This window comes from Liolophura sinensis, chromosome 6, assembly GCF_032854445.1.
Source record: "Liolophura sinensis isolate JHLJ2023 chromosome 6, CUHK_Ljap_v2, whole genome shotgun sequence".
In the NCBI taxonomy this organism is placed as follows: domain Eukaryota; kingdom Metazoa; phylum Mollusca; class Polyplacophora; order Chitonida; family Chitonidae; genus Liolophura; species Liolophura sinensis.
In genome coordinates this window covers 46,999,274-47,024,404 of record NC_088300.1, presented here as the reverse complement: position 1 = coordinate 47,024,404, position 25,131 = coordinate 46,999,274, and the positions used below count along the sequence as shown (strand labels likewise).

The 25,131-nt window shown below is 37.3% G+C and overlaps 2 protein-coding genes across 4 annotated transcripts in view; one reads left to right on the top strand and one right to left on the bottom strand.

The window, feature by feature from the left end:
* LOC135467898 (kinase non-catalytic C-lobe domain-containing protein 1-like) overlaps positions 1–5,423 on the top strand; it is a 75,950-nt gene extending 70,527 nt beyond the window's left edge. For all 3 annotated transcript variants that reach the window (XM_064745818.1, XM_064745819.1, XM_064745817.1), the window contains 5 exons: positions 177–280; positions 1,134–1,287; positions 2,989–3,171; positions 3,630–3,787; positions 4,979–5,423. In XM_064745818.1, coding sequence (XP_064601888.1) covers positions 177–280; positions 1,134–1,287; positions 2,989–3,171; positions 3,630–3,787; positions 4,979–5,171 — 792 coding nt within the window. In that variant the 3' untranslated portion in view covers positions 5,172–5,423. The remainder of the gene's footprint in view (positions 1–176; positions 281–1,133; positions 1,288–2,988; positions 3,172–3,629; positions 3,788–4,978) is intronic.
* A 7,260-nt stretch (positions 5,424–12,683) lies between these two features.
* LOC135466605 (pantothenate kinase 3-like) lies at positions 12,684–24,236 on the bottom strand. The gene is made up of 7 exons (XM_064744181.1): positions 23,210–24,236; positions 22,384–22,736; positions 21,200–21,444; positions 18,819–18,995; positions 17,689–17,812; positions 17,049–17,174; positions 12,684–16,422 (listed from the first exon to the last, which is right to left on the bottom strand). The coding sequence occupies exons 1-7, from the start codon at positions 23,298–23,300 to the stop codon at positions 16,285–16,287; spliced, it is 1,254 nt and encodes a 417-aa protein (XP_064600251.1). The 5' UTR covers positions 23,301–24,236; the 3' UTR covers positions 12,684–16,284.
* Positions 24,237–25,131: the final 895 nt, after the last annotated feature.

The window sequence follows — 25,131 nt, the reverse complement described above, 5'->3', positions numbered from 1 at the left end:
ACCTTGTCATAAAGCAGCAGCATTGTGACATCAATCTGTTGTCTGTCAGTTTAATTGCAATTATAAACTGGAATGACAACTACCATAATATATAAAGTGAAATGTTTTTCAGTACGACATACTAAACGACAATCAGTGAAAATGATTTAATGGTCCAACGTTGTTTGTGTTTGCAGGCACTGTTCCAGAAATGTCATCCAGTTCAGTATCTCAATTCTAAAGCTCAGGGTATAGGTGTTGCCATGGCAGCAGGAGGAGGGGCTAAACCTTCGGCCAGCAGGTGAGCTTATATCTAGTACGCAAACTTGACGGGCATGTTATACTCACCATTAATTCTGATAATAAAAGTTAACCAACTAAAACAGGATTGTGAATTATTAAGTACAAATGGTTACTATTTAAGGTGTTTCCAGGATTTTCTTGCAAAACTTTTACAGACATTTCATTTGTGACCAGATTCATGCCATCAGTAAGCTTCCAGGTACTTGATATAAAATGTGTGCGTGAAAGACTCACTAAGTACTGCACAAAACACCAGTCAGATAAATGAATAAATGAATCATAGGACTCTGATGGCTGAGTGGGTGCAGTGTTCCCATAAAAGGCAAAGTTGGGTCAAACATAAAACTCTAAAGCCTTGACACTTCCATCACTTGGTGTGCAGTGCAAGGGGATAGGATAAAGGTTGTATATTGCAGGACCCAGTTGCACAAAGATGTGTAACTTGTACAATAATCATGTATATAGGACAATGGTATGGTAATAGTGACGAATACAATATCGTACGACATGTACGATAAAAAAATGTGGTACGCTGCTTTGTTAAACTGGGCCCAGGTCTTCATGTTTGATGTCTTTAACATGATGTGTCATTTACAGTGCAGGCACTTGACTAAATGAAGGATTGAATGAAACCTTTATTTAAAGAGGGTAAATCTTTACAGTTGGCTCATTCCAGACGAAGAATACATGAATAAGTAGTAGTAGTTTGTATTTTGAGATGAATTTCCTTAGTGTAGACTGCATTGTGATGTAACTCAACTAATGTTGGTAGCGATACTAAGCCCTACAAATCATGTAATTGTTTAATTATTGTTGTATAAAACTGACACACCTGACCTGTACCTCTGCAGGAGTCGAGCTTGGTCAGAGGAGATTGACCCCAACGATACAGGACTATTTGAGGGACCATTCAAAGCATCCCCTGTCCTTCAGCGCCTCATCAAGACTGGACAGGAGATCTCCCATTGGGTGGCTGCTGAGATTGTCAGCTGTAGTTCCATCAAGGTAAATTGGGTGAAATAGTGTTCACCTCCACACAATAATTTGAAGTGTTTGTTATAAATATGATTTAACAGGTGTCTGAATAAATCTGTTTTCAATTAAACTGTTTCTTCAGAACATTTGCAGTTTAATTATTCAGAACATTTGTAGTTTAACTGTTCAGAGCGTTCTCCAGGACATTTGCAGTTTAACTGTTCAGAGCGTTCTCCAGGACATTTGGAGTTTAACTGTTCAGAGCGTTCTCCAGGAAATTTGTAGTGTAACTTTTCCGAGCATTCTCTTGAACATTTGTAGTTTAACTGTTCAGAGCGTTCTCCAGGACATTTGCAGTTTAACTGTTCAGAGCGTTCTCCAGGACATTTGCAGTTTAACTGTTCAGAGCGTTCTCCAGGAAATTTGTAGTGTAACTTTTCCGAGCATTCTCTTGAACATTTGTAGTTTAACTGTTCAGAGCGTTCTCCAGAACTTTTGTAGTTTAACTGTTTAGAGCATTCTCTAGGGCATTTGCAGTTTAACTGTTCAGAGCATTCTCCATGTCATTTGGAGTTTAACTGTTCAGAGCATTCTCCATGTCATTTGCAGTTTAACTGTTCAGAGCGTTCTCCAGGACATTTGCAGTTTAACTGTTCAGAGCATTCTCTAGGACATCTGCAGTTTAACGGTTCAGAGCATTCTCCAGGACTTTTGGAGTTTAACTGTTTAGAGCATTCTCTAGGGCATTCAGAGTTTAACTGTTTAGAGCATTCTCTAGGGCATTCAGAGTTTAACTGTTTAGAGCATTCTCTAGGGCATTCAGAGTTTAACTGTTTTAAAACATTCTTCAGGGCATTTGCAGTTTAACTGTTCAGAGCATTCTCTAGGACATCTGCAGTTTAACTGTTCAGAGCATTCTCCAGGAAATTTGTAGTGTAACTTTCCAAAGCATCCTCTTGAACATTTGAAGTTTAACTGTTTATAGCATTTATCAGAACTTTTGCAGTTTAACTGTTCAGAGCATTCTCCAGGGCATTTGTAGTTTAACTGTTTAGAGCATTCTCCAGGGCATTTGGAGTTTAACTGTTTAGAGCATTCTCCAGGGCATTTGCAGTTTAACTGTTCAGAACATTCTCCAGGGCATTTGCAGTTTAACTGTTCAGAGCATTCTCCAGGGCATTTGGAGTTTAACTGTTTAGAGCATTCTCCAGGGCATTTGGAGTTTAACTGTTTAGAGCATTCTCCAGGGCATTTGCAGTTTAACTGTTCAGAACATTCTCCAGGGCATTTGCAGTTTAACTGTTCAGAGCATTCTCCAGGGCATTTGGAGTTTAACTGTTTAGAGCATTCTTCAGAACATTTACATTTGAACTGTTCAGAGCATTCTTCGTAACATTTGCAGTTTAGCTGTTCAGGCCATTCTTCGTTACTTGTCTCATCTTCATTGGTCATTGTCTGGAGCCTTCCGTTGATTGTATACTTGCTAACATCTGTCTTTCAAGATTAAGGTTGTTACATGTCAGATTTTGACATGTGAACCCCTTTGTTCTCATCATTCACCCAATCTGAAACTATGCACTTGAGGATAATATTAAGCCACAGTCAGTCAATCAGCCTAGAAAGAATGATAAATAAAGCCGTTTGTACTTTTTGATCTTTAACTGTACACTGCTTCATGACCCATGTTGCCTACATCTGGAGCTCTCATGAGTTGTAATTTGTCTTTTGCAGAGTCAGCTTTCGGTGCTCACCAAATTTATCTACACAGCTCAGATGTGTATGCAGATGAGGAACTTTGCTACATGTGTGGCAATCTCTGATGGCCTGGAGAACCTGATTGTCCGTCAGCTGCCAGTTTGGAAAAGTCTGCCCTCAAAATGCATCAGTATTAAGGAAGAGCTTGCATCTATGAAGGTACAGAACTACTACTGAGGGGAAAAAATTGATAACCAGCACATGTAGACCAACTGAGGCATTGACGATTTGGTATTCAAGATTGTCAGATGACTTTTCATCCTCTCATGTGGTGGTGTCCAGTTATTCCAAATATGTTTCCACTTGGGGCGACATGAATTTGCAGTATATGACATTTGGGAAACTGAAAAAGAAGAACTGAATGCCCATATGCAATTTGTTATAATGACTCAATGGGATTATTAGGTCGTGTGGCTCTTAGTGACATGTGTATTGTGTGGTATAAGGGCTAATCATATATGATCATGTTGAAACCATTCTGCCCAGTTATTCTTAGTGAACTGCATGGTATTGAGAAAGAAATTGATATCAGATCAAATTCTTCTTACAGTTTAACTGTTCAGAGCATTTGTCTTAGTAGATTTTAACATTTTACACAGTGTGTATTATTCTTGCAGATGTTGCTGAAGAATGAGCCAATGTGTTTGGTGGAGGACAAGGAGTTCCGTGATCACCCAACAATTCCCAGCATCCTCCTCTTCCTCATGCATGTCCAGCAGCTGGAAATTGGTGGCTTCCGATTGGCTAATGGAATGTTCAAGTGGCCCAAGCTGAGGTAAATGATAGTCCAATTGTAAATTTTTAAAAAATTGGAAGTTAAAGGTAGCGCAAGGTGAATAAAATTATTGTAATGATATTACGTATTGTATTTCAGATGGCGTTCAGTGTAAACCTATCTGCCACAGAATTCTTTTAGAAACTAAAGAGAACAGAAGTTATTCATTAGAAACTTAATTTTGACAAATGCAAACAGGGCCACCAATATTCTTGATCGTTATACAGTGCTTCTTCCTTTAGGTGTCAATAAAACAGCGTCTGTCGATGGAGTGAAAGCTATGTGATATTAAAATTTTGGCAAAGCACTTCCTGTGTTGTTATAATATACCCTGTTGGAGCCAATATTTCAGGATGTAAAGTGAACATGAAGTCAGCCACTAAAGCTGAATTAATTAATAAAGTAGTATTCCAGAAATATTTGAAAAATTGTACACTGCTGTCAATAAAATAAATAGCAAACAATCATCAGTACCTAGCCACTCATTTGGTGACGCCATTTGCCATGTTATAGCTATCTAGAGTCACATCACAAAACCTAGGAGCTCTTCCGTACCATAGGTATTAAACAATGTGACATAGAGAAAGAGTATCAGCTCTGTTCAGTGTTCAAAGGGGTGGGTGTTATTTTTTTTTTTGGCAAATTCAGGGAATTTACCAAACATAGCAAGAGCTTTTGATTGATAACAGACCATTTCATTCAGATTTTGTGAAGATGTCAATCTGACTTTGACAAGGAAAACTAATGCAAAGTCACAATACTTTTCTTCAAGCTCTCCTGAGGCGGTTTTCTTGCCTGCTCACACTGACAAGTTACCGCAGAGTCCTGCCCAGCAGGATATTGTGACACAGGCAGCTGTTCTCAGTTCCCTGTCCATAAATGTGCGGTTCAAAATGCATCGGTTTAACACTTAACCTAACTTCAAAATCCAATTTATTGCACTGGTATCTGTCTATCCACTTAAGAAACCACCCTGACAGTCGAGACCTAATAGGTTTTTTGAGGTGACAGCTGATTATTACGTGATGCTTTCAGCGCTAATGATCATGTTCAACCCTGATTCATTTAGTGTCATATTGTTCAGATAATAAGCCATTGCTCACAGTCATTCAAAGGACTGACATGAAGGCAGTATTTCCTTTATTTTTCAAGGTTTACATTTCCTGAAGCCATTCGTTCTGAATATTACAGGTCTCTGGCTCAAATGATTGATCAGATCCGAATGTTCAAGGACCAGACCTACCAGTGTGACCTTGACAGCGACCTTTATGACATTCTCCGTCACAGAATTCGGGAGTTGAGTTGTCAGGACCTGCAGGAACTTGCTTATCAACATGACACAAACTACCACAAAGTCTCAGTAGAGGCATCTTCAGCAGGATGAAGGGAAAGCTACAGATCAAGGGAGACAAATCTTGATACACTAAGAAAGTGTAGTATTAAAGGGTTTGTTAAGGATGATACATTTCTATGTGTATGGAATATCAACAGTGAAAATGCTTATAACGGATGCATATTTTTATTACAGAAGTATTTTTTTATATGATTTTAGAGAAAAGCTCTTAGTACTAGTAATAGCTAAAAGAAAAAATCTGTTGTTTTACAGTGTAATATTTCCAACCTGCAAGTGTTAGTTCTCTCCCTTATCAGGCAAACATGATGGATCCTCTGTTGAGGTCAGAGCACAAGGAATGCTTAATCATGATGAAGTAATAAATTAGGAAATGTTGTCATAGAACAACCCCTGTTACATGTACTATTTTATGGTTTCCGTTATAATCACCTTTTCAGCCATTTTGTTACTCAAGTACTTTTTCTGTGATATTGAGCCGATATTCTGTTGGTATTTTGTATGAATATTGGGAAGAAAGTGATCTTTGTATTTATCTATATATCTGTTAATTGTGATATTTTATTGTATATAAAAGTACTATCTTAAATTTGCCATTTGATAAAATGCAACCCTGTATGCTACGTTCACAGAAAAATTTTGGTTAACATCATTTCATAGGGTTACTGCACAGAAAACTTATCTTTATGGAGAAAAAATTTTGAACAAAGTCCAACGAAATTTGCCCCATATATTTGTATGAGAATTGCTACAAGTTATATTTTCAGCAAATGAGGTGTTAAGAAATGTGGTAGTATTTCATGGTATGTCTGCTCTGAAGCCTTATGTTGACAGGTTTGTCTTATGTAACTCATTTTGTAATGTGTACATTACATGTATTATATGTATTTATATGTATACATATTTTGATATCTGTATTCCACCAAATTTTGTTAGAGATTTGTTGCTGTTTAGTTGTTTAGTGCTGGCTTGTTTGTTATCTCCGTGTTTGTACTTTCATATATTTGTACAGTATGGAAGTAGCATGTTTGTTCATTCTTGTGCGTGTTACAGGAATGGAACTGATTCAAATGGAAAATATATAACTACAAGTATTTTAAGGTATTTTAAGCAACTTAGATACTATAACTACTTGTTAAGGCTGATAACATCTGTAACAAAGGACATGTAACACATTTACCATAGTATAATGGAACACCTTCATTTTTCCTGTGAAATGTACACATGCATTTAGCAATGTCTCTAGTCATTCTTTGTGATTTTTCATATATACTTTTTTACTTTCTTTCCTGATGAAGTTGATATTAGTTCCTATGTAATGCTTTGTTTTAATAATCACATTTTGAGTCTCATTCGGCTGTGTTGAATAATAATAATTATAATAATAATAATAATAATGTCTTATTACCGTCCACTATTGCATATTATATACTGCACTTGTAAAAGTTGACTTGTAGAAGATATTTTAGTTAGCTCTGCTTTTAGCCTATGCTCATTACACATGTACATATTGTGTGATGGTATTTTTTTTATTTATTGGAATATAGATATTGTATGTATAATTATTTCATTATCTCATTTAATACTGTTCAGTATATTATCAGTCTGATAATGACATGGAATTTTTGGCTATTCTTCATCATAATTCATATATTAAAAACTTTTCATATATTTGTAAATAAAATTTATAACTTATGCTATTCATTCTGAATTTTTCCATGTTATTACGACCCACTCAGTTCATTCAGTATTCATGAAGATAGAGATACCATTTCATAAAGCAGGGAAACAAGCACATTGACCGAAGTTTGGGATTTCAAATAAACATTTGCATATGTTATGTGTACCTGTGTTAAACCGAACCTGTTTCACCATAACCACAAGCTAAATTAGTGAGGCATGTTTAATAGGTACATACCTGTAACTGAATGAAGGAGGGCAGGGAGGTTGAAACATCACCCAAAATATTTTACGTACATGTTGCAAAATTTAAATGTTTTCAAGAATTCACTGAGATAGATCTACAGTGCTCTGCAGACTTTTAAGCTTCTGGTTGATTTTAGATCCACATTTTGACAAGTCAGGTAGCCGACTCAAATTCATCTGCTTCTGGTTCAGAATTAAATCCATAGTTTTGTCAGGTAAATGGTACATAGCAGTGGTTTCCTGTTTTCTTCCTCAAAATTAATTAAGAAATAAATACACCTGTCACATAAACAGAGTACTGTGTATGTCAGAAATATTTCCGTCTCAAGCAGTTCATGTCTATGACCTTTCCTGTAACATGGGAGATGCCAGTTGCGTTCATCAATCAGTGAACAGAACCACCCCATCCAGATAACCATTGCTTCATACACCCCATCCAGACAACCAACACTCCATACACCCCAACCAGACAACCACTGCTCCATACACCCCATCCAGACAACCAACGCTTCATACACCCCAACCAGACAATCACTGCTCCATACACCCCCATCCAGACTACCAATGCTCCATGCACCCCATCCAGACAACCACTGTTCCATACACTCCATCCAGACAACCAATGCTCCATACATCCCATCCAGACAACCAATGCTCCGTACACCCCATTCAGACAACCAATGCTCCATACACCCCATTCAGACAACCAATGCTCCATACACCTACCCAGATAACAATTGCTCTATGCACCCTACCCAGGCAGGCATTGCTCTACACACCAATTCCTGGCCATATGTATTTTCTCTCATTTCTAACAACCTGACACTTTTGCTGGATTGGTTTAATTATCGGCATGAAAGGCCTGGTGCAAACAATATTGTTATTTGAGTATTTAATACACTATACCCCAAAATATTTCACTTCTATGATGCAGCTCAGGTCAAAGGGTGAAGGAAGCCTAGCAGAGCTCATACATGTAAGAAACCTAGCAGAGCTCATACGTGTAAAAAACCTTCCACAGCATATATATGTAGGAAACCTGGCAGAGTTCATATATGTAGGAAACATACTAGAGCTTAAACATGAAGGAAACCTATCATAGCTCATACACATAGGAACCTTAGCAGACCTATTTTAGCTCACATATGAACATACAGGAAACCTAACAGAGCTCACATATGTATGAACTCTAGCAAGACTAATACCTGTAAGAAACCCAGTGGAGCTCATGTGTAGGTAACTTTGAGAAGCTCTTACCTGTAGGAAATTTGGCAGAGCTTGCATGTCTGGTTCCCCAGCCAGGAACTGAATATGAACTTGTGACCTCAATCATAATTTAGGACACCCTCACCAAACTGTGTAAATTGCTACTTGTAACTTTTTCATATATATCTGCATTACAACACCAGAAGACTATGTGATTTACAAGTTGCAAACTATCGATTGATGAAGTTCGACTGATGTAGTCCCATTTGTCATTTCTCTTTCAAACAATACTTACAGTATTAGTTTTCATTGCATGTGTAATGCTTTTGACAGAAACTCAACAAAAAACAGGACAGCTTTAAAGCATCAATGGTTTCTTTACTGTGTGTATGTTTCAGTTACAGCTGTTTGTTTTGGCATCATTCACTCCTACCATATGTTAACATGGGTCATTAGACCCACTACAAACTGTGTTGTAATGAAACCACGGTCAGCAAATATCTCTCACTCTATCTCTCACAATCACATGTACATGTATAATGTTCCAGTTTAATTTGAAGAAACAGGAATGTTCTCAGCAAAAGTTGGGCAATTTGTTCTTTTGTATCACTCAGTAAATAACACAAAAATTCATAATACAATAAACTTATGCATAATTGGTGGGTGAACATGTAATACAGTACAGCGTACTCATTGTTTATTTATTGTTTGCTTATTTAAAAACCATACTTCAGATTTTTTCCCTTTAACATGATAGTGGTCAGTTTCATGAGATTCATGAGCACAACTGAGATTTAAAACTGATTTTTCAACATGCAAAGTGACATCTTGAGACCCAAACACAGAAAACAAAGAAACCAAAGCTCCTCCCACAACAAAACAATCACGATATATAGGTATATGTTGAATTAAATACCCCACTAAAAAAATCCTCTGATCTCTCAAATGTTTTATAGCATCCTAAAGCTCTTGGATAAATATATACCCCATTTTAAATATTACTTTCATAAATAGCAGCAATATGTATCATTCCTTTGCTTCACATAAATAAGAAAGTCACAAAATTCGAGAAAAAATGTCCTTAATGTGCTGAGGAAAGTTCCCACACTGAAACCTTGATGTATGGGCTGGAAGGTGAACACTGATCCTGGTCTGCAGTTATATGTTGGGAGTTCAACCTTCCACAAAAGCCAGATTGTCAATCTCACTCAGTAATATCAACAGCTGTTCTGGGATAATCTGGTATATAACATCATAAAAGTCTTTAAACCTTATCTCTTTTTCCAAGAGCTGAGCCTGTGTAGTTTTATAAACTGTTGCTTGAGCCTTACATGGATACTGTCAAGAACATTCATCGGTTGTATGAACCATCATTTGCCAAGTGATTAATTGTCCACTGCAGAAATTGAAGTTAACAAAGGAAAACATAGCAGTAGGTATGTTTCAGTTTCAAAATCAATGGTAGACATTTTAATTAGAGATTAATGCTCATTGATTTATCATATAAAACTGATTTTCTATCTATAAACTTTGTGCCTTGCTAGAAATGTCCTTTCATGTTTTGCCCTAATTTTTACATTTTCAATGGCATTAATTGAAACGTTGAAATTTAGTTCCAAAAGATTTCTATGTACAAAATTTGATCTACTTTCTTACTCATTAAATATTTAACCCGGTTCAAATTAATATCAGAAAATGGCTACCCTTACACAGGGAAAGTCTAAACTGAATACTGGTATGTATACATCCTTAAAATTATACAAGTTTAAAATTTACCATTTATTAACAATTTTTCCATATAGACGGGAGCACAAATTTTGCCTAGTTGATGTGTTTTCATTCAATAGACTGATAAGCAAAATTTGGAAATCCTTTATAATGTCCATTGTCAGCATCTGGCAAAATGGTGCAATATGTTATTTTAGCCCTGGGATGAATCTTTATTCATATAATTTCACACCTTCACAGTCTGTCCCATGAAGCCGGACTGTATACATTTACTCTACAATGTCCGTAAATAATATCTCCTGAGATGACTGATAAAATGGCTTGTTTATGTGCATTTACAGACTGGTTCTCCACACTTCTCACAACTCCTCTTTGATAGCTTGAGGAAAGAATGTTGATGTCTGAACGTGATCCAGAAATATTTCTAGTATAATTTCTTTGACATCCTTCATTGCTACACTTACATAAATTGTTAACAAAAACTACCACATGATCAGAATGAACCAGTTACAGATCTGGCCAGTAACCCATGTACTGTACTGTACTTTACCTCTCTATGTCATATGTTATTGGTCAATCAAACACAACTTTTATATATTTACAAATGATTCCATCCAGTTAATCATTGAGCATACCACTTGGATGAACTTGTTCTGGCAGGTTATGTTCCCCATAACAAAACTGTTTTTCACAAAACTAAATGACTCTATTTCTTCCACTTTCCTTGTAAAGCGAACTGTACTATACTGAACATCACAAGGATATAATGTAATTTACCAGGAAACTTTAAATAACACTGATTAATGGCAAGATCTCTCCTCAAAAGGAGACTATCTGACTAAGAAATAATGTAGGACTCATAAAAGGTTTTCTTAGACTGCCTTCAAGGTGTATTTGTGTGAAGTGTTATATATCCAGCATTGGAATTAAATAATTCATGTCAGAATTAAACTTTTTGACAAAACTCAAAATTAAGATCAACATGGAACTACAGTGTAGTAGAAAATTGGAAGCTGCGGATATCAAACCCACTGACAACTCCTGTTTATCAGTTGTATTTCTCACATAAAATACCCTCTCACTCCGGATTATAGTACACAGTCTGCACAAAATGAGTCTTCTAAAAATCATACATGGGAGGTGAACAAAATTTGGGGCAAAATTAAATGAAAATTGGTGTAAATAACTTAACAACTAAACAAAAAATGATGGCTTTTGCTTTACTATGAAACTAGTTCAATACAAAAATGTAAGAAGGTAAATAAAAATTACAGGTCAAATAAGCGACATACATTTACATGTAGATTCTTGGTAAAATTAAAATATCACTGGAGGATATTTCCTGCAATAAAGGGATTATTTGACAAAAACAAAAAAAAATGACTTCAAATAATTCATTTGAAAACTAATAAGGCTCCAATGAGCTAAACATTTTAGCTCAAAAACCTAAGATGCTGTAAAACAATTTCTTCCTTCAATTTCTCGCCATGTATTTTTCCATATCTCCACATAAACAAGGCTCGATCATCCTTATGTAATTTCCCACTAAGTGAATGAACTGTCATACCCATTACTTAGTATTTAAGTAAGGAGGAGAAATATAGCACTAAAACTTTTCAGATCTCAACTGTACTAAAAGTGCATCCGGCAAAAACAACTCGAATTCAAATGAGCCTACATCAACTTAACAATTTAAGTTAGTTACGTGTGCCTCTCTTTTAAAACATTTACATTTATTATTTAGGGTTTAACTTATACATAATAAATGTAACAACAACAACAAATTATTGAAGATATATAAATGTCCATGCACAAATACATTTGATTCACACATTTATAATGTTTACAGTTTTTGATAAGGTAGAATTGAGATTAAAATACATGATTCTGTGAACCCAAGTGTCAACAAAATACATGTAGATATGGCATCCATATTTCTGTACTGTATATGACAACCTACTGCTAGCAATACTCAACAGATGGGAATTATACTGTAAGGTGGGATGAGATGGAATGATAATGTTTTGGGATCGGTCTACAGCTGTGAAGCAGACAATATCTTTACTGCTGTTTCATACCATTATTTTACATAGTTCACTACTAGTACTGTAATTCTTCAATCTTTTCACACATCTGTAAGGTGTTAATCTCACTGTGTTTATTCCGAAGAAAAATTACACCTTTATGAAGCCCTGAAATTGACCAATCCACCCACTGTATTTCTCTAAAATCAGATTAAAAACGTACATAAATTGCACTGGAAATTTCTTGTTCATAAAACGGTTGATGTATCAAGGCACTGTCTGATAGTAGACAATGTTCAACAGCTGTGAAATGTTCTGTCTGACAGCTCTAAAGATGTTTCTTGTGGCCCATCAGATACATTTGTAGTAGCATGAAACACAGTGCAGATCATGTGGCTTCCAATACAAGATATAGCCTGAATGAGCTGTAGTGTTAACTAATATCAGCATTGTTCCTACTGAACCACAGTGTGGGGCAATCAATTTAATGGCACTGTAATTAAATGCATACATACATGTATATATATATATATATATATATATATATATACTAAAAGTAACTAAACTAAACTAATATATATATATAAAAGTACTAACTTTTACTTTCAAAGGTGTTTTGAAAGTTGACACACAAGTACACATACAGCCTACATCAGGAACCACGACTACATGCATGCCTCAGTGATATATGAATTAAAATGAGAGCACCTCATATATGCCAATATGCATTATGCATGCATGAGTACCCAAGTTTGTAGACCAGTATCACTATAAATGTACCATAATGCATGCATACTCAAGTTTGTACACCAGTACCACTATAAATGTACCATAATGCATGTATACCCAAGTTTGTACACCAGTATCACTATAAATGTACCATAATGCATGTATACCCAAGTTTGTACACCAGTATCACTATAAATGTACCATAATGCATGCATACCCAAGTTTGTAGACCAGTACCACTATAAATGTACCATAATGCATGCATACCCAAGTTTGTACACCAGTATCACTATAAATGTACCATAATGCATGCATACTCAAGTTTGTGCACCAGTACCACTATAAATGTACCATAATGCATGCATACTCAAGTTTGTAGACCAGTACCACTATAAATGTACCATAATGCATGCATACTCAAGTTTGTGCACCAGTACCACTATAAATGTACCATAATGCATGCATACTCAAGTTTGTAGACCAGTACCACTATAAATGTACCATAATGCATGCATACCCAAGTTTGTAGACCAGTACCACTATAAATGTACCATAATGCATGTATACCCAAGTTTGTACATCAGTAACACTACAAATGTACCATAATGCATGCGTACTCAAGTCTGTTCACCAGTACCATGACAAATGTACCATACAATATGCGGTGTCTTCTATGTTGGTATGTTCTTAGAGTATGATGAAAAAGGCCGAAATTAAAACTTTACATGCTATGTATCTCCACCATCAAAGAAAATTAAGCATGACTTTTCTGAAACTTAAATTCACAACCATCAGGCCACAGGGTTTGGGTGTGGGCGTGGGCGTGGGTGTGGATGTCTGGATAAAAAAAACACTTTACATGTCATGTTTTGTATTGCCACTAATTGTCTTAAAAATGTTCTGACACCATAAGGAATTGTTTTATAAATAAATATTATTTCTTATCTCCCAGAATTATGTCCCTAAATTAAATGTAAATTTGGCTGATCTAATCTTGTCTACAAGCTGTATGTATTACTTCATTACTCATCAGCTTATTCACTTTCACATTTCCAGCAGGACAAAGTGTTTAGGAAAGGACTGGAATCTCTTGGGTTATTCAGATTTTTTCAGCAGAAAAGGTATATATACATGTAGGTACATATACTGTATGTCATCTAAAGTTTGTTGTGTAAAAATGCACTTTCAGAAGAACATAAGTGCCTTGAAATAATAGTCTTCACGCCAATACTGAAATTTTTTTGACAAGAAATTAATTGGACTTCACCAAAAAGCTCTTAAGAGGCAAATGGATCCATAAGAATCAGAATCAGTGTCAGCTGAAAAACGATCAGTATTAAGTGAATTACAGTATGACACTAATCATGTCATCTATTGTCTTCACAAAGTCATCTTCCCTGCTTATATATTAATATATACTAGATATTATATTACAATAAATACACATATAACATACTATATATGAATCTCAAACACTAACAACAGATAAATGTAATGGCAAAATTGAGAATGTTTCTCCTGCTGAAAGAGCAAAATCCGGTATGCATATTACAAGTTTGTATCTGTGTGTGTATGTCTGTATGTATACTATGTCATATTTGTGTCATATTTAACAATTTTTCAGTCCTATGATGACGACGTATATCTGTTCCTGGATGTCTTACTAATTTACAAAAAAATATAAAAAAACATTTCGGTAAATATTTATTCAGCTGATGGCACTCCAGAAGAAGTGACTAACATGACTGTACACCCACCACAGTGATGATTTAACCGGTTGTCATACTAACATGCTATGGATACAACAATGTTAACCCAAAATTTCACTTATATTCTTGGATATCTTGTAAGAAGTTGCCCATAGTAACGAATTCAAGGGAAGTCACTATTATACTTGACGACGTTTAGGATTCTATGAAGTTACTGGTAACAACAACTTCAAAAGAAGTCACTAATATACTGGACAAATGCTTGACAGAAGGCAATAATACACCTTGCAAAGCTCAGCATTCTGTGAAGTTTCCCTTACCGACCATTTCAGAAGAAGAGGATAATATACTTGGAAACGCTTCTGATCCCATTAGGTAGCTCATGGGTAAGTCAATAATACATACACTTGGGGAGGATAAGAAATGTTGACCACAGTGTTTATGTCAGCAGTTGTTGATGAACATGTTACTACATGGACATGAAACAGGTTACATACACATATTGACAGGTACAAATTTACACTTCACTTCACATTATTTTGAGCCAAGACCATGTGCAAATAATTTGCATATTTCACAATGTTTTCACTATTCAGTAACAAACGATAATTTTCACTCAGCCACGTGACAGAAAATGGGTCACATTTACAGGTAACTAAAAGTACTAGTCAATCTCTCTTCAACATGATCTCAAGTTCAGTTTCTGAGAAGGAGTATCTAATACTGTCTTTTGTAACATTCTGTTGTCTAAATAAATATGACTAAACTCACCTCCAGCCGGTGGGTCATGTGAGGTGTTTTGTTTCTGTCAAAGATTGTCACAAAATATGGTAACATATTATGATTGTATTAAACAGATGGGGCCTAGTATATTAAACCCTCCTGGTCCCTTCTGAAAACGCTGTCATTGTGAAATGATGTCAGCAAAGAGGACCCCATGATATGCTATAGTTCTTGGCAGTATTAAAAGAAACTTTTTGTTATATAACATCAGTATTTTGTCCAAAAAAAAAAAAACTGAATGCCACAAACCCTAGTTCACAATGTCATGTGCGGCAGAGCCCTGTTAACAAGACTGTATACACACTAATTCATCAGCTGCAATTATGAATCCAGTATCAGTCATAATGGTAACTGGTGCCATGGTGACTGGTACTGTTGCCATGGTGACCATTACAAATTTTACCACTCACAGGGTTGCAAAAAACAGTGGTGTTCTATTTCCACAATGTAGTAAATAGAAGTCAGAGCCATGTTTCCAGGGTATAAAGGTCATGTGTGACATAGGTCCCATTGTCAGTATGAATGGTTCTCACTTCTACAGTAAAAACAACAGCCACTTTTTTTATGGCCAGAAAAGATTAGTGTTCATTTCAGCACATGGTAAAATCCAATTGTCAATTAACACACAAGCTTTGCTGATACCAACATGTTACATAACACCATGGTAGTCACATACAAAAGCTGCACCTCTAATATCAAGCTAGTTTTCTCAGCGGGCTATGTCAACAGGAGAGGGTATATAGGGAAAAGCTCTTTGTCAACATCAAGGAGCACATGAGAGGTAGCTCTCCATCAACATCAGGAAGCACAGGGGAAACAACTCTGCTCTACAATCAAAGAGTCCCTAAATAGCCGCATGTGGGCCTCACAGGCAGACTGCAGGGTAGCAGCATGAAAACAATACACTTGTTTGCCTTCAGGTCCTGCAAGGCAATCTGCTAATTGCTTACTCTGATCGAATATATCTTCGAACCAGTGGTTCCAATATGGAAAAACTTGTCCCTGATTAGTTGGTGGTCCCCACTGTTACAAAAGTCTGATTTATGGCACGGATGAAGTTGAGGGTACCTGTTGTAAATCCCTCTCCTGCGCAGGGCTGTTGACAGCATTCTCCTCAACTGTGTGATGGTGTTCCATCTTCATAAGCTCTTGTAAACACCCCATAGCACCAAAATAGCCCTGAGGAATAAGACATCAAGACAAGTTCTTTTTTCACACACGTTGTTTTACAATGCATAATACATGGATCCCATTTGTTATTACATTTTGTCATTCCATGACTGGGTACAGGGATTCATTTAGCAGCCATAGGGTTTTGACTTTGATAAATTTCAAAATATGTACATGTCACCCTTTCAACTGAAGAGATAAGATATCTGTGGTTCATCCACTTACAGGAAAGCAGAAATGGTAATATGAAAGGGTATGGTTTCAAGCAACATGAAGACAGCACTGTTACGAAAAATTTTCATTTTTGAGACATATTCTATATTTCTTTAATATCAATTTGATTTCACTTCAGCATGGCTACTTAATTTCCAGACCAACCACTGGGACCTTAAAAAAACTGTAGTTTAAAGTCATTTGTATGCCAAGAGAAGAAAACTGGTTAACTTTTCTGTAATTTTATATATTAGGCCATACAATATACAATCAGATTTACCCTCCTCTTAACTATTACAGCTATTTAAACCTATCACGGCTATGATCCCTCTTGGCAAACAGGAACAGGCCACGATCACCTCACCAGCATAGAGTTTACACTGTAAGTATTGTAGACAAGAACTAACATTACAACCACATACCTCATGTTCAAGAAACAGAGCCTTCATAGCACCTTTTGACCAAAACTCCATTGCATAAGCCAACAGCTTCATTGAGATTGTGTTGACGCGAAGAAAGTTGCCAACGAACACCACTCTCTCTATACCCTGTATTATAAAAGTAATACGTCAATATGCGATACATTGTTATATTTCCCATACATGTATACACAGAGATTATCAGTACCCTGTGCTGATCAGCATCGTCGCATCGCTCAAGTTCTCTACAGTTGCTTGGCTGCATCAACCGAGCACGCAGGGTGAGGTTGATGTGGCAACGCAACCCCAGAGAAGAAGAGCCATATACGATGCTGATCCGCACAGTGTATTGATAATCTATTTCTCATATACCTCCTGTAAAAGCTATTTTCGGATATTAGAATCCAGGTATGTACCTCACACTCTGCTGCTTTGCTGAGAAGGATGTTGGAAAATCCCTGCAGTTCTACTTGTGTGAGTGTCATGGTTCAGATTGTTTCCTAGCTCTAACCTCACAGTAGTAAGCGATATCGTTTTTGAAATCTTTGGTACTTGACCTGGGTTTGATCCCAGGTCTCCTGACTTCGAGCTTGCTGCTGTAACCATAAGGTCACCAAAGCAGTCTACCTGAGCTGAGTATTACCTGAGTGACGGCACACATCCTGGCCAGGGAACCGATGTTATTGGTGATGGTAACGAGTGTAGCTTTAGCCAGGTCTGCCTTGCTAACATTCTCTCTCTTCTCTTTCAGGTTCATGTAACCAAAGCTAAAACAAAGAATCAGTGCAGAAAGTAAACGTAATCACATGCGAAACGAAACACATGCATGTAATGATAATAAATAAGACATAAAATGACTTGAGAGAATTTAAAACATTCTAAGAGAATTTTGATGCCGACCGATTATCAAGGTGGGTCGGGCATTATTTTAAATGGAGTTGATTGATGTTTTACGCCATATTCAAGAATATTTCACTTATATGACTTATACAGGTGGAAGGAAACCATGAAAAACCCAGGGGAAACCCATGACCATCCGCAGGTGGCTGAAGATGATCTCGTCTTAAAAAAACACTTCAAGCTGAATTTTTTAAATTTTTTCACTTAGCCCTTTTCCATAGTGATATTACTGTTATTCTTCAATATTTTCAAAGGATTGCAAGGTGTTTATTCAAACTTATTCTGAAGGCATTATTCTGTGTGGACTGACAAAATTATCCTTTTTGTGAATCCCTGAAATTGGCCAATCCAACAAATGTAGTTTTGCCTCCAAAATCAAATTAAAAAGTGTAAATAAATGGCTCACAACATGTACGAAAAGGTTGTATACAAAAAGGTTGAGGAATTAGGGTCATTATATTTGTAGTAAGCTGGACCACCTACCATTCTGTCTTTCCAATCTCCAATATATTTTGACTTAAAAAGAATTTTGCTTCTCTGAAAAACGTTTTGTGTCCTTGAAAAAGATTGTCACTATGAAGAAAGTTTTGTGTCCAAAGGATGAGTTTTATCTATCTGAAAAAACTTTTGCCTTACTGAAAAAAGTTTCGCCATATTAATTTATTTATTTATTTGATTGGTGTATTCAAGAATATTTCACTTATATGTCGGCGGCCAGCATTATGGTAGGAGGAAACCAGGCAGAGCTCGGGGAAAACCCACAACCATCCAAAGGTTGCTGGCAGACCTTCCCATGTACGGCCAGAGAGGAAGCCAGAATGAGGTGGACTTGATTGCCTTACTGAAAAAATTTTTGTTTCTTTGAAAACATACCTGCTCGCAACAGCATCTCCCTTCAGACCAAACTTTTCGTAGTCCCCACCGTAGATATCCTTGACGAGTTTGTCTACCCTGGTGCTGTCACCTTGCGAGGCCAGCCCTATAGCCTCTTCAAATGTCTCACAGCCAGTCAGTAAACAGCAAAGTCCCAGGAATGTTCCCCCTCCCAAACTGAAATAGAGAGATAACTGCCAGGAGGAAAAACCAATTCCTTCAACAGCTACCAAGAGAAACTAGAGTGTATTTTGTTGTTAATGTCAAGTGTTGCAGGTCTACGAACACGTAATTAAAGTTTAATTAAAGTGTGATTAAAGTGGATAACAGAAGTCTTTTTTAATATCATCGTCCGAGACTATCCGAATTTGCTAGAATTAAGGAAAGAAATCCAGCTAGATTATCTGGATCACTTATCTTGTAAACCTTCATTTAAAATTCCCCTCCCAAGAGAGATAATAACCGCAGGGCTACAGAAGACTTGTAAAATAAACTCTTAGGGCCTGTTAAAAAAAAAACTCTGATGATAAACGACTATATTAGAATCCATGAGCCATACTCCTTAAATCTGCAGATGAAATGAAAACCCCGAAAGCAAGACTGGATAATCTTGTACAAGTACTTTCAATTGTAATAAATGAACACATTCGTATTGTGTAAACATAAGGTTGGCCGTCCAATGGATTATGGGGTTCTTTCAGAAGACAAAGTGGCTATTGATCATTTAGGGTGTGTGTTGATCAGTTAGTCCAGTTCCCGCTGTGTTGTCTGTGTCTTATGTCAGGTATCCGGCTAATAGCAGTCACTTCCACAGAGCTCTACCAGCTTTCTTCCAACCATAAAACCTGACTGCCATTGGAGAAGATAAATAGGAACAGTATCAAACATACCAATAAAGAACAATCACAACCTTACATGAGAACAGCATCTAATATACGGTAAATGACCTTAAGTTTAGCCCATAGACTTGGAAAGTGTATCCCATGATTCATTGCACTGATTATGGTTCTTACTGACTAAGTGCCGCCAGAGAGCATCGGGGGTCGTCAGGGCTTTATGTGGACAGTTTCCAAAAGTACATGTAATAAACAAGCTCACGCTTCACTGCGCAGTCAGTCTATGCTCCTCCCACCAATAGTTCATCTTTTCTTCAGTTCCAATCATAATGAATTTAGTACATATATGCTTACCTTACAACAGGTGCACTTTGATTGTTACATGATCGCCAGTTTATGATGAATAGGAATGTGGGAGAAAACTCCCTGGAGACTGAGCGTGATCACCCAGTGCCTTTACACATGTGGAGTGGCATGTCAAATATCTGTCAAAATGCGGAGCTCTTCATGTACAAAACTATAACAGAACTTTGCATCCCGTAAATCCTTACTGGCAAACTACCAGCACATGATGTCAAACTTCATTTACAGAGGCAACTTACAATCAGCAGGGCTCGAAATCTCCACAAGTCTATTATACCCGTCAATGGTGGGATTTTTGCTGGCGAAAGGCAAAAAAAATAATCTTACCTGTCACTGGGGATGCATAAATCACGCCTGGGAAAATTTGCATGCCAGTAATCATAAAATATGCACTTTATTTCGTTATAAGTCAGTCAATGTTGTGCGAACCTCTTATATGTCACAAACAAATCCTGTCTGACTCATACACAGTGCTACCGAAAAGAGGTAAAAGGCAATCATGGTAGTTTTCGGAAACCTTGCTTTGAGTATGTTTTCTGTGTTTAATGGGAGGTTCCCATTTCATAAGACGGGAACCGAATGGTAACTCTTCTGTGGTAGGAGGACAGTCCCCATTGTATCGAAACAAAGTATGTGCGTTGAGTGATATACTTCATTCAAATTATACGAGACAGATATTTCGTAGTAAAATCATTTGTACCTGAAATACGTGTACAAATATTTACTGCATAGTGAGGGCTCTAAGTAAACAACTGTTCACAAGATAATGATACTATGTGACTTTCACTTTACCCTAACAATCATACGTTCCCCGTTTTGAGGTCTGCAGTGTACACTGTAGCATTTGAATATAGCTTGTTTGGCATAGCCATGGAATGAGACAGTGTTTGTAATTTATAGGTTTGTAATAATCCTCCAACTTTATACTTTCTCTGGCTCAATAAATGAGTATAATTATACAAGCACATGGGTTGGTCAGGAGACCTGTACTGGCTGTGGGTGACTTGATCCCACATGCCGCTGATTAGAGATCATAGCTGCCATGCAGGGCGGGGGGCTAATCACCCACTTCTATCATCTTGCCACTATCCAGCGCAAACGTTTACGGCAGAAACTGACGGGTGAAACTTTACGTCATTTACCGTACCAATACAAATCAGTGCAATACTTCAGTATGTTTACCTGGTTCCACTAACTCTTTTGTAGTCCTCTGGTGAGTTGACAGCCAGAATGCTGACCCCTGAGCCTATGTTCACCACCAGGTAAGGGTATGGGTTGCGGAAGTCAAACGGCACCTTCTCACACTTCTCGGGCTCATTAGGCGTCTTCCAGTAGTAACACTCAAAAGGATTGTATCGATCTATGTAGTGGATACCCTTTATCAGGCAGTCTAGTTCATCTATTTTATGCAGTTCAAGTTTCACCTCCTAAAATCAAAAATACACTGTGTACTAAACAAGATTTTCATTTGAAAAATCACATGACGCCTACATACAATTCTTTGCGGAGTTCAATCCAGGTTAACAATAGGACACACTGATAAACATCTTAAGGATTAGAACACAGAACACTTTCAGATTACTGAAGCATCCATGTCTTATTTATTTTTTTATTTGACTGGTGTTTTATGCTGAACTCAAGAATAATTCACTTATATAACGACAGCCAGCATTGTTGTGGGAGGAAGCAGGCTGTGGAAACAAACGACCATCTGCAGGTTGCTGCAAGACCTTCCCACATGCAAGAGGAAGTCAGCATGAGCTGAGAGGCTCATGAGTCACGGAGGCCCTCGAGGTTTCACATCGTACTTGACAATTTTTCACTCATATGCTATACGAGGAGTCATGTGGTGTGTGTACATATACTGTGTCTTCTTGTGGCAGGGTGACTCCATGCTGCCAAAGTGCTGCTGCCAAAGTGCTGCTGCCACTGAAGCATCATGCCAGACATCAGACGCGACACCCTACCCAGCCACATTATACTGATACCGCGCAGTATAACGGAATAATGGACAACAAGGAACAGTCAAAGCTAAAATCCTTGAGCAGCCTTTTCCTTTAATAGTTCAACTTTGGGTGATGGTGTCAACCACCAATCATCAACAACCCAGATCCACTATAAAATGTTATGACCTTCTGAGATCAGAGGGAGACAAGCCCTGACATTTTTTATGAAGTGTCCAGATTTGTGATGTTTATTTCTGCTCATATATAACCACAGAATTTAAAACAACATATAAAAGAATAATAAACAAATAATGCGATCATCATCAAAGTATTCCTACCTTACGTTTCCATACCAATAAAAAAAAATTTACCCTTGACATTTCAGGTGACATGGGCATGCAGGCCTACTATAATACTCACTCTTTTAAAGTCCTCCTCAAATTTGAAAGCACCTCCTCCAGTGGCACATATTGTGTCAGAAAGACTGGAAAAGTTCTTGGACTTGGCCAATTCAACAAAAGCTGGCATTTCATAAGTGGGGAATCGTATAAAGTGCAGGGAGCCCAAGCGTCCACCTATTACTTGATTTTTCATCTCTAAGTGGACGTCACGTATACCAGTTTTCCCATATGCTACGTTTCCAGTTAAATATTTACGTATAGTTTTTAAGGTCTCAACTTCTTGCTGCTCCTCATGTTCAGAAATATCTTGAGGCTCAAAGTAGACGAGTTTGGTTAAGGTGCCTCCAATGTCCATCCCAAACCAAGGCATAGCTGGAATTAAAACGTCACTATAACAGTATCATACCAAACACCATACCAATAGCCTGTCAAAAAATATCCTTAATAACTTTAAAAATTTATTTTAAATTTAAAACATTTTTCTTAGAGCTGACAACAGACATCTTACTCTTATTCACATCCAATTCCATGTGATAATTACCCTCACCTGCAGCTTCTAATATAAAATTTCTTGACTCTGGCCCTATGCAGCTATGGCAAAAAACAGAACTAGTTGAGACTGACCTGGTTTACACAGTTCTTGATTCTGAAAATGTTCTTAGTGAAGAAATAAGGTCATTTAACTATCCTTTATGACAGCCACATGTTAGGTTTACACTATGTGAACAATATCGGTAGTATACAGTGGACAAAATTCGTCTCACCATGGAAGTTCTACATGTATATAATTACACTGCATATACATGTACTGTAATTACTGTCAAAGATGCTGCATGCATACTTACGTGGACAATAAACAGGGTCCCCATGAAGTGGTGAATTGCTTGATCCTAACACCTCTCCACAAGTATCATCTAAACTTAATTTCTCAGCCATGGTGTATCCTCCACATCAATTAAACGGTTTGTCCCTAAATACTGAGCAAACACCAGAATCCTGTAATAGCTCTCAGGCCTTCAACAATCTCCACTGACGCCTGATGACAAGTACCTCAGCCTTTCACGGCTAGCTGACAGTCAGTATAACTGTTACTACCTATCACTATCAGGGTGGAGTAACAGTACATGTCCTGCTCTGAATGGCTCTATCCACACAGACAACGACAAACAAACGGTGGGCAGACACAAACGTGACTTTTCTGGTGACAATTCCCCTTCCCTTCCCAATGTAACATCTACATAAACATCAGCTATACAGCTGTCACTATTCACAATCCAAGCACAGATGTAGCATCAATGTGGACTACTGCTACAGCAGGTATTCACCCGAGGATAACACCTACTACAGTTAAACTGTGTATGATCACACCCACTGGTGACTATAATCACATGACAGCACAGCATCTCTGACTATCTCACCACTGGGTGCAACATTTCTAAATACTTAAGCAGAGTTTAAGGCCGATTTGAGACGCTTCTTGGCGTAGTCAGCCAGTTTTGCACTTGTCAGTAGAAAATACGGTTCAAAACAGATTCAACTGACAGCCAATGTACAAATTACACTGACACTCCCTGAACAGCGACACAGTAGTTCACAACTTGTGAATGATTCAAATTCTTGGTGTATCGCCTGAGTTTTATGGTGTGATACTTCTACTAGCGCGCTGAGTGGTCTACTCTCGGACTGCCCGAACGATCCAGCAGGATCTGCTGATGTCAACTGACAACCGTAACAACAATAAACAATTCGGCAGGGATAGCCGAACTCTTTTTTCCCAAACTCAAAAGCTGTGGAAAATTAAGTAACAGTCAGGAGTAAAAGATGCATTCGGTCTGATGAAATACTTGCACAAACATGACCATTTCTGTTCAACTCATGTTTCATTGTCACGCTGTGCAACTGTTTTCAGTAGGTGTCCTCCTAAAAGAATGGACCACATGCACTTCCGAAAAAGGGTCACATCATTTGTTCATTCTTTTTCTTCTCTCTAATATTGGACATTGTAAGAAAGCATCGAAGTTTTTCCTCCCCATTTTGTTTTAATCACAGCTGTATGATATATAAACTTTTCGTACCAATAGATAAACAAGTTGAAAACTGTTTGTTCTTTTATATCCTTATCGGAACCAAATCGTTAATTTGAACAGAGTGAGTCCATCAGTGAGTGTTTAACTGGGACCGTCTTAAAGAGACTCATACTCCACACTGGCACTACTCACCGCTTACATCAAGTAAAACACCAAAAAAAGTTGGTTTGCGAAAAAAAACGCTGGTTTGCTCATTCACATTACCGCTTATAAGCATACAGTGTATATAAAATCGGTTTGTAGTTTTACATGACATTCAGAGGTTGATTTGATTCATACTAGGGTGTTTCATCGAGTTCTTGTCAATCTCTTCCAGAGTTGTCGCTCCTTGATCTCGCTGGCAGGAACAGCAACATAAATACATGCAGAGCAGATGATTTTTTCCGACGGGAAGAGGCGTGAATGGCACGAATCAGCTGAACTATTATATAGCATGAGTGGACATGCCTTTCGTACGGAGCCGTAAAAGTGACATGGTGAAAAACGAAAATTTTGGAAGAGAAAAAAAAAACATACATGGTGAAAAAAACAATTTTTTGGAAGAGAATTTTTTTTAACCCCCGCTTTAGAAGTACCGGTATTGGCCCAAGTTTAAAACTCAAAAACCTTTAAAATCTGTTTTCTAATCTGTTTTAAGCTGCCTCGTCGATATAAGGAAATGCAATGCCTGCCCAAAAGAA

What these genes read in the sequence shown, in the direction of transcription:
- LOC135466605 (XM_064744181.1), bottom strand. Translation starts at nt 23,300, where the DNA reads ATGGCTGAGAAATTAAGTTTAGATGATACTTGTGGAGAGGTGTTAGGA. An exon ending in GGACCCTGTTTATTGTCCAC is followed by an intron (nt 22,737 to 23,209) that starts GTAAGTATGCAT and finishes TTTTAATTCCAG; the next exon opens with CTATGCCTTGGTTTGGGATG. An exon ending in AAAAGAGTTAGTGGAACCAG is followed by an intron (nt 18,996 to 21,199) that starts GTAAACATACTG and finishes TCTCTATTTCAG; the next exon opens with TTTGGGAGGGGGAACATTCC.